Source organism: Bidens hawaiensis, unplaced genomic scaffold (assembly GCF_021521415.1).
Source record: "Bidens hawaiensis isolate Kalapana, Puna unplaced genomic scaffold, B.hawaiensis_p1.1 tig00038241_1, whole genome shotgun sequence".
NCBI lineage: Eukaryota > Viridiplantae > Streptophyta > Magnoliopsida > Asterales > Asteraceae > Bidens > Bidens hawaiensis.
In genome coordinates this window covers 24,601-34,643 of record NW_027496722.1, presented here as the reverse complement: position 1 = coordinate 34,643, position 10,043 = coordinate 24,601, and the positions used below count along the sequence as shown (strand labels likewise).

The 10,043-nt window shown below is 37.2% G+C and overlaps 1 protein-coding gene across 1 annotated transcript; it reads left to right on the top strand.

The window, feature by feature from the left end:
- Window positions 1-1,413: 1,413 nt before the first annotated feature.
- On the top strand, window positions 1,414-4,626 carry LOC143590251 (putative WRKY transcription factor 7). Its single transcript, XM_077070790.1, has 3 exons — window positions 1,414-2,067; window positions 2,147-2,272; window positions 4,243-4,626. Exons 1-3 carry the CDS (start codon window positions 1,442-1,444, stop codon window positions 4,403-4,405), a joined length of 915 nt encoding a protein of 304 aa, XP_076926905.1. The 5' UTR covers window positions 1,414-1,441; the 3' UTR covers window positions 4,406-4,626.
- Window positions 4,627-10,043: the final 5,417 nt, after the last annotated feature.

The following is a 10,043-nucleotide window of genomic DNA, read 5'->3' as shown; positions in this document are numbered from 1 at the left end:
GCTGACGTGTTTTTCCACCCTTGCAGGTAATTAGATGACGATAGATGGTATACAAGGATTAGAGTCATAGAAGATCGCTCGAGATGGCTCGTTTTTGAATATTACAAATCCTTGTATTATTAATATCACGGTTTTGTAAAACTGAAACTCGGTTGTTTAATTCCCGAGTAGTTTTGATAATGTAAATTAATATTTTAATATTTAAAGACTTCCGCTAAAATAAACCCGCTACTCTGATATATTTACAAAACAGGTACCAACTGATGATCACACTCTTAGGCCCTGGATTGGGGTGTGACATTGACACGGTGAACAATCGGCGAAAGTTCAATTGTTGGAATAAATGGATGCGGATCAAAGCGAATTGCTTTATTTGGAAGGCTTTATTGAATCGTATTACGGCACATACGGCAATAGCATCCAAAATATAACCATTGTGTACTTAACATGTGGCTTATGAGGGATTTCTTTGAGAACATCTTCTCATCTCTTGGTTGATTGCTGTTAAACAATTACTTGTGGCGATTATTATGGTGTGGGTGAATCTACCAACTAAAAGTTGTTTCAGTTCAATGCAAGAGATCCTAGAACACATGCTAAATTATGTGGGGAAGGGAAGGTAGCCATTATACAATCGCTTACGATGATATTTCTTTGGTTAATTTGGAAAAGAAGGAATTAACTGATTTTTAAATAAAGAAGGTATTCGATTATAATGATGGTGAGTAACGTTAAAACTTATCCCTTTCTTTGTGTGGATAATAGATAGAAAAGAGTAAAAATAACCCGAGAATTGTGATGCAAATTTATATTTATTTCATTTTTTACTTTACAAGTGATGCTCGTTGCTAGTTTGTAGCTTATTTTGTATTAGAAGATTAAGATATGCAAGAAGATATATATCAAAGATAGATTAGTTTATATTTGTATTTGATTTATCTTATTATCTTTTCTATATTTGTATTGGTATTGGAACATGTCTCCTCCTCTATTCTATTTAAAGAGAATTGTAAATGAATGAGAAGGCACGCAGATATAACAATCTTTTAATTTTGATCTCTCTCTTGTGCTTCATCGGCTTCTTGCTTAGTTCCTTTGTATTTCTTAATTAAATCTGGCCTCTAAAAAAGAAATTATTTAAATAAATCTAACGATGGCGACACGGTGTTTGACTATTATTCAATCATGACCGTTCCTGCAGTCTTCTCCTTAAAAACATAAAACCCTGTCATTTTACACAAGTAATCCCACCATTGGCCCAACTCTTTGACCACAAATAGTCGTACAGGGGCAAACCCGTAATTCCACCAGACAACACCCACCGCATCAACTCTTTGACTTTCCTCAAATTAAACCATCATTTATTCTCTGCTTATTATTATTAATGGCTCGTGTTGAGCTCATGAATTCATACCTAAACTCCGGCACCGGCGCTAACAATATGGAAGACATCGCCGTCCGGGACGCCGCCACAGCCGGCCTCCAGAGCCTCGAGAAACTAGTTACCTTACTCTCCACCCATCCCCACCGTACACCGTCGTACTCCACCGCCACCGATTACGTCGCCGTCGCCGATATCGCCGTCACCAAATTCAAGAAATTCATCTCACTCCTCGACCAGACTTCCACCGGCCACGCCAGATTCCGGCGAGGACCCGTTTCAGTTTCAAATCCGCCTGTCACAGTACACAAAAAACCGATAATTTCTCCGGCGAATTTGCCGGCACCGGCGCCGGTAACAGTTCCGGCGGTGGCAGAGAAAGTGTTTTCTCCGTCTCCGGTTCAGAACCGGATGACGACAACTCCGGCGACTACTATAAATTTCGCCGGAGCTGCAGTCGCCGTGGCATCTCCGGCGACTTCGTTTATGTCGTCGTTGACCGGAGATACCGATGGTTTACAGCCGTCGATGTCTTCTGGGTTTCAGATCACGAATCTGTCTCAGGTTTCTTCTGCTGGAAACCCTAATCTGTCGACGTCATCGTTTAAACGGAAGTGTGATTCCGTTAATGATTCTCATGCAAAGTGCACCAGTTCTTCCGGTCGTTGCCATTGTTCTAAAAAACGGTACGGAACTCAGGTCCGGCCCTAATTTTATTTTTTTTATATAATGGGGATTTTAAATTGTAAATTTTATTATTTTTAGGAAAACAAGGATGAAGAGGGTTGTGAGAGTGCCGGCAATAAGCCTGAAAATGGCGGATATACCACCGGACGATTATTCATGGAGGAAGTACGGTCAAAAGCCGATCAAAGGCTCACCACATCCAAGGTAATGCCTTGTTGCTAGTTTGTGTTAGGGTTGTTTAAAGTCCGATTTGCTCGGTTTTAACGAAATTTTTGACCAAAGGGAAGTTAGTGTTTTAGAAAACTGTATGATTCGGTTTTAGCGGTTTGAAGGTTTAGAAGTCATAACTTTATATTACTAAAATAATAAAAAGTAAATAATAATAAATATAGTGAACATTATATAAAGAGAGATTATGGGTCTGTTTGGTATAAGGCAATGCCGTAATGGAATGAATAAGGGAATGGAATGGAATGAGCGAGGTAATGGAATGAACAAAGGAATTTCATTTCCATTGTCTTGTTTGGTTACCATATAGGAATGAAATTAATCATCACTTTATATTATTTTTTTTTAAATAGTAAACTACATACATACTATTTTCATCAATTAATAGAGAAAACAACATAACAATGATATAATAATATAAATAAACTTATAATTATAATTATAATTATGACAATAATATTTATATTATAATAGAAAAGTAGCATCGATAAAAAAAATAATGATAATAATTATATTGTAATAGAAAAAATAATACTGATAATAAAATAAGAAAATAATATTAATTATTATTATTATTGTACTTTTTTCATTTCATTCCTTGAAGGAATGAAAAAAAAAACACCCAGGGTATGTTTGGTTAGAGGTAATGGAATGAAGGCGGAATGAAATGGGAGAATGAATTGAATAGACAAGGGAATGAAATGGATCATTACTATTCCTTTGTATTGTTTGGTTAACCTATAGAAATGAAATCAATTATTAATTTTTATTGTTTGGTATCCAAAAAATTTATAGAAATGAAATAGAAATAATAAAAACACTCATATCTGAAAATACTTTTTAACAAAAAAAAAAAAACCTACAATGGCGATAGTGGTAGCTCCGGCGACAAAAATGGTGGTGGCGGTGGCGATGGTGGCGGCAGCGGTGGTGGTGTCGGCGGAGTTGGTGGTGGTGCCAATGGTGGTGGTGATGGTGGTTGTTAGGTGGTAGTGTTGTTGAGAAAGTAGAGTGAAGGAGGAATGAAATGAAAAAAAAAGGGGATTGGAAGGAATGATTTTGATGAAATGAGATTCTATGTGTAATGGATGATTCCATTCCATTGAGCAACCAAACATCACTTTTTTCATTCCCACGTAATGAATCATTTCATTCCTACTGTCATTCCTGCATACCAAACGCTACCCCAATCTCAAGGAATGAAAAATCTTTAAATGGAAGGAATTGCATTTCTTTGGAATTATTCATTTCATTTATGCAGGACAACCAAACATATTTAATTCAATTCCTTTGGAATGATACCTTCATTCCTTTATACCAAACACTACATATGAATTTCAAGTAGTAAACGATACCGATTTTCAAATGGACAGTCTACTTTGCACGATTATTTATGAGTTTCAAACCGTATATACATTAGTAAATAATTAAAGCCGAATCATGAGTAGGGCCGCATTTATTTAAAACCGGCCGAGTTTATTTGATTCGGATAGTTGGGTGGGTTCAAGTTTATGAACCCGTGAACTCAGTGATTCTCACTCGTTTATTGGCCAACTCACCGAGTCATAACTCGGGATAGTTTTGTTATCAGTTTATTATTATTTTCATTAGCTTAGGATAATGGAGCCGGCCCAAAAGTTAAAAGGATTGACTAATGGTTAGGTTTTCAATGCGAGTTGCTTGGACTTTTAAATATTATGTATTTAAATAGTCTTAACTTGAAGGTCTAATAATATATATCTTCGGTCACAATAATATTTGGTACAAAACTTACGCACCAACCGATTAAAATAAAGACAAAAAGTCAATGGTATCTAGAAAGTCAACTCTGACTTTTCTATAAAACAATGGGATGGCTTTGATTCTCCATTTTAAAATATTTTTCACTGTTTATGGTTTATCTAGTGTACCTCATTTAATATAATTAATTTTATTTGGTATTATAGGGGTTATTACAAGTGTAGCAGCGTCAGAGGGTGTCCAGCAAGAAAACATGTTGAAAGAGCTTTAGATGATCCGTCGATGCTTATAGTGACTTATGAAAGTGAGCACAGTCATTCCCTCGATTTGAAGGACTCGCCCGTAACCATAATTTTTGAATCTTCTTGAATTTCGTTGTCAACATGTTTAAAGATTAAATTTTCTAACCCTTAAGTTGTGAAGAGGTGTTTGTTAAAAGGGACCAAATGTCAACAAGGAAGCTTGCATGTCATTATCTTTATACCCTTTGTTTGGTGTTTGAAGTTGAAAGATGAAAAACACATGTAAAATTTATGGAAGGTGATGTAAGAGTTTGTGGATTGGGTGAGAATTGAATCAAGTTTAGTTTTGGTTTTTAATAACTTATAGTTTATTTTATAATTTAAAGCTATCATGGTATTGATTTGTTATTTTTTTTTCTTTACAAGTCACACATTTTAACTTTACTTTTATATTACATTAGTCTTTTACTCTAAAACCATGTGTTATGGGTTATTCTTCTTACTTTCCATCATTCATCATGTCTGCACCGTCTCAAAGTCAACTCAGCTTTTTCATCATCATTCAACCTCGCTACTCAACTGGTGCTATAGTTCACTCCCTTCTTTTCCATCATTCTCTACTATTTTATTGTTTAATAATATAAAGAAAAGGAAAAAAATCTCATTAGATTGCCCTCCACCATCCTTCAAAGGATGTGCATAACCACCCTCATTCTCATCATTTCACGCGTGACCATTTGGCGGCGGCGTGATGTTCCTCCGTCACCCTTGAAGGAGGGAGCCTGCCACGTAGATGTTAGGAACAAAGCGGTACGCGGAAGCGATACAACACACAATGCACAACGATAAACACGCATAAACGAAAATATAAACAACACAAGAATTTAACGTGGTTCGGTCCCCGCGAGGGGACCTACGTCCATGGGCTGCAACTAGGTTTTCTTATTAGCTCAGAACAAATATTACAATTACATGATGGAATATATATATAATAAGCATGATTAGGGTTAACACAATTAGAAACCAAAGTCGGGCCTCCTAATAAAATCGGCCCAAAGGCCTTCATAACCCAACAATCTCCCACTTGAAGGCCTTGCGATAAACTCCAGCCTGCCATCCAAGCAAATAACAATCACAATCATCCAGTAACGTAAGTAATCTTCAGTAACAGAAATCTACCAGCCTCCAATTCCAAGAACAAGCTAAAACTTCAACAATAGAAGTTCTTCAAGCCTCCAGTTCTCTAGGAACAAACTAAAATTTCTACCAATCCACCCTAGTTGCAGCAGCCTTTCTCATCAGTTACCTGAAGGGCCCATTGAAGCTCCTGAGAGCTCCAATCCGGTCATCACGACCCAGCCATGGCAAAACCTGCTATGACTCATCCTCAATCTTAACCGGCCCTCACTTACTCACACTGCCAGCTCCAAAGACTTCCAGATGATAAACACTCTCCAAATAAGCAGACTCTACCAGGAGATATTTTCACATTCGAATTCCCGGTCTTCCGAACCCAGCGTCCCTTTGGAAACGAACCTAGAACACACCGCATGCTTCCACTATTATCAAAACCCCGGACATGTTCAGACCTCGAATACGCTAAAGCTGACATCCCTGTGGCTCTAGGCTTCATGTCTGCAAACTGAAACCCCTTAGCTATACCCGATTCAGCGAGCCAAGACCTTATAACTCGAAAGTTGGTTCACTTCTTCCGATGATACGAAAATCGTATCTTCCAAAAGTCTTAAACTAAAAGATTCAACAATGCTTCATTGAAGTGAGTAACAAGAAATAAAGCATACAAGAATCTTGAACCCAAGAGTCTTCACTGCCTTCACTGGGTCCTAATGCATCAACCCCGGATACATTCTCAGAAGCAAAATTCCAAACCTTTTGACATCGACTCTTCAAATGTCCCCACCTCCATGCAGCCTACCAAGTCGACTATGCCTAACTCCCACTGTCTCTGTTATCCCAATACATGCCACACCAACACTCCATGAGATGAACCCCAATCGTATTTCCTTGGCAAAGTGGCGCACGTAAGCGATACAACACACATATGCACAACGATAAACACGCATAAACGAAAATATAAACAACACAAGAATTAAACGTGGTTCGGTCCCCGCGAGGGGACCTACGTCCACAGGCTGCAACTAGGTTTTCTTATTAGCTCAGAACAAATATTACAATTACATGATGTGATATATATATATATAATAAGCATGATTAGGGTTAACACAATTAGAAACCAAAGCCGGGCCTCCTAATAAAACCAGCCCAAAGACCTTCATAACCCAACAGTAGAAGCCTTCAAGGGTCTTCCATGATCCATACCCCCTGGACATCTATGCAACCCATTTATACATTTGGCTCATTCTCGTTTTTCTGTTTCTAGTAATGAGTCTAGTATCAGTAGTTCTGGTTATGCTTGTCAATTGTCCAAAGTACAAATGATTACCTTTTTCTGATTCGAAATTAGTTACTTTTGCACCTTTTGATTTATTGGATTGTAATATTTAGACTTCATCGGTTTGAATAAGTCTGGGTACGAGTATTATAAGGTTTTAATAGATAATTGTACACATTTTGTATGGGTATATCCCCTTAAATATAAATCAGATACATTCACCACATTTCCCAAATTTCACCAATTAATTCATACACAATTTAATCGGAAAATAAAAAAGTTTCACTGTGATTTAGGCAGGGAATTTGATAACCATGAATTCAAATCATTCGCCAACACTCACGGCCTTGTATCCTGATTCTTGTATCCACAAACGTCTCCACAAAATGGTTGGTCGGATCGATCTGTCGTCTAAGCGACATAGTTCGCACCGTACTCATTCTCTCCTTCCGCCATCCGTTTGGGTCAAAGCCCTTCACACTGCAACCTAACTACACATTTTATTGACCCACTAAACGTTTACAGATTATACAAACCTTAACTTGTTTCATACTCTAACTCTAATTCCTAATAATACTCAAACACATAATAAAATAAACTTTATACCCTATCTCTAACTCCAACAATCAACTCTTAACAATAAATTAACCATTTAATTTAAACTCTAAGATTTATCTTCCTTATCTTCAAACTTTGTATTCGTTGTTCAAATCTAAGCCTCATCCATATGTGAAACAAAGATCATATCCTTCATAAATATTGTTGAAATTTGAAAACTGATTTTTTAATGGTTTTGAATTTTTTTATACCGTGGATTTTTAATTGTCTGTTGAAGGTTCTACAAACATTGGTTATTTGAAAGAATTTATGGATTTCGCAGGATTTGTAGTATTTCTGTATTTGCATTTCATACAGTTTTTTGCAGCCCAATAGATTTTCTTTGGGCTTTTTGGGATTTTGCTGGTTTATTTGCAGCTCAAATAAACAAATTGTTTTGTGTCATTTGCAACCGGAATAAACAAAGCGGCCCGATGGCCCACAATTGATTAAACAGTCCAACTTCAAAGCCCGACATACCCGACCTGCAAGACCCGTTTGAAACCAAGACTGACCCACCAATTTTCGATCCGCTTAATAGTTATCCTTATACGGTTCTGGGTTGTTCTGGGTTCTGGCCCATTACATCTAATGATACGGTTCAAGTTATTAGCTGACGAATTGAAGAAAGTAAGAAGGCAAAAAGTTATTTAATTATTGTAAAATAAATCAAATAAACATTTAAATTTAAAGTTAAACAACTAATGGAATTCTGTGATGTGGAATGTAAATGTTGGGTAAAAGTATAAACGAAAATAATATTTGAAAGGTATAGTTTTTATGACAATTATTTAAGTTCTTCTAAAATAGGTCCAATGCATAGACTCGGAGAGGGTTATGACTTATGCCTCCCAAGAGAGTAGGGGTGACCAAGAAACCGAATTAACTGAACCGAAACTGAATTAACCGAAAAAACCGAACTGAAGCATTAACCGACGGTTTTATTTTTTGCTTTTTTGAAAAACCGAATTTTCGGTTTCGGTTTGGTTTTCCATTTTTAAAAAACCGAGTTGCGCGGCTTTGTTTTTAGCGATTTTTCTTTGGTTAACTTCCTGTTTATTTTATCTTTGGCTCATTCGAGTCAAGCATGGTCACCCTTTCCTTGTGAAGTCAGTTATGACTTCTACCACGTTTGGATTGCTGCTTGATGATGCATTTTTTTTTCTCTTTGTGGGTTGGTCTTTTCGGCTCTTTTGGGAATGGGTCTTCATTATCATAGAGGCCCAAGTTGATGTTGATGTTTAGATATTTGGCGTCCGAAGAAGTTGTAAACATGTTTGAAGCTGGTGTCTTTGTTCGTTTGACAATTAGGTCATCATAAAGTCAGCTCCCATTTTTGGAATGGGGCTCCATGTCATACGAGTCCTAACAACCTCTCAGTGCATTCCCAATGGGTTCTCTATCTCCATCTTTAAAATCTAACTAAAACACACAACTTTTTTAATTTATGCATCTTTTTTTAAAAACCTTCCCCAACCCATTCTCCATTCCCATCTCTATATTCTTTTTTTATTATTTTTTCTCTTTCTTCCATTTATAATCTTAACTCTAACTATTTTGTCTTATTATCATTTTCAATATAAATTGATTTTTAATATATATTTATAGAATGGTAGTTGGAAATGGGGTGTTGTGTTTACACTTTAAATTTGGAGGCTTCCTATACCATTTCACTAAAATTTAGAGATGGAGTTTAGAGATAGAGAATGGGTTAGAGTGGTTATTTAGTTGATTTTTCTAAATTTTAGAAATGGAGATAGGTATGAAGAACCCATTGGGAATGCTCTCATGCCTCTGTATAAGGAATACCTATTTTGGCAATTTCTTTCCTAAACTCGGATAGTGACGCCATGATGAAATCCTTCTTGTCCTGATCATTTTGTCGACCCGTTGAAGATGTCGTTGAATTTGTTCACTTTTTGATGCAAATCTTTTCATTTTGAATTAATTTGATGGACGGTACGTTCGGTTGAATCAAGTTGCGCGGCTAGATGGTCAAGGATTGTTTCCCAAAACGAGTCGTGTTTTTGTTGATTTCCATCTTTCGGGTCCTCCGATATTGCGACCTAAGCCCTAGCTAACGTGACTTTTTCAATCTCGAAGCATGGTTTCACATTCTGTTTCCCTATCATTTTTTCTACATTTCATGGGGCCGGCTCCGATGATTCGTTTGATTCTTCGTTTATTATATTATCCGACTCTTCGTTGTTGTTGCATTCATCTGACTCTTGGTGTAGGCGGTAGTTAGAGTAGCTTGGGTGTGGGTGTGGGCGTTAGTATAATTATTGGTGTTGGTAGAGTGGAGGGTTTGCAAAGCGGTTGTACGGGAAAAAATTGACTTCGAAAAATCCTGGAGATTGGTCCAGGATTGGTGTTGGTGGAGTTATTAGGGCGGTATTTGTTGTGCATAAGACCCAAATTTGAGGCGGCACTTGTTGATTTGATTCGGGATTACAAGAACTACTGGCTCTCTGTTTCTTCGCTATAGAAAATAAGATGCTTAAGGGTAAATAGAGAGAATAAAGGATGAATTTGTGTGAAAAAAAATGTTAATTGGTTGGTTAATTTATAGATTGGATTTTAATTATCTTTGAACGGCGGTCATATGACTGTCACAAGACCATCAGGGCGATCGACAAGGCTGCCCCGTTCGAAATCGTTTTCTTGAGCCCAAGAATGCGGGGGTGGTGTCCCGGTGAGGTCGAGCCCAACCTGCATCCACTACGCCTTGCCCTTAGTGAAATAATAGTAAACA

Bases quoted from the DNA above. Each gene is read 5' to 3' on its own strand.
- LOC143590251 (XM_077070790.1), top strand. From the start codon at position 1,442: ATGGAAGACATCGCCGTCCGGGACGCCGCCACAGCCGGCCTCCAGAGC. The intron at 2,068-2,146 runs GTACGGAACTCA...TATTATTTTTAG, and splicing joins TGCCATTGTTCTAAAAAACG to GAAAACAAGGATGAAGAGGG. The intron at 2,273-4,242 runs GTAATGCCTTGT...TTGGTATTATAG, and splicing joins AAAGGCTCACCACATCCAAG to GGGTTATTACAAGTGTAGCA.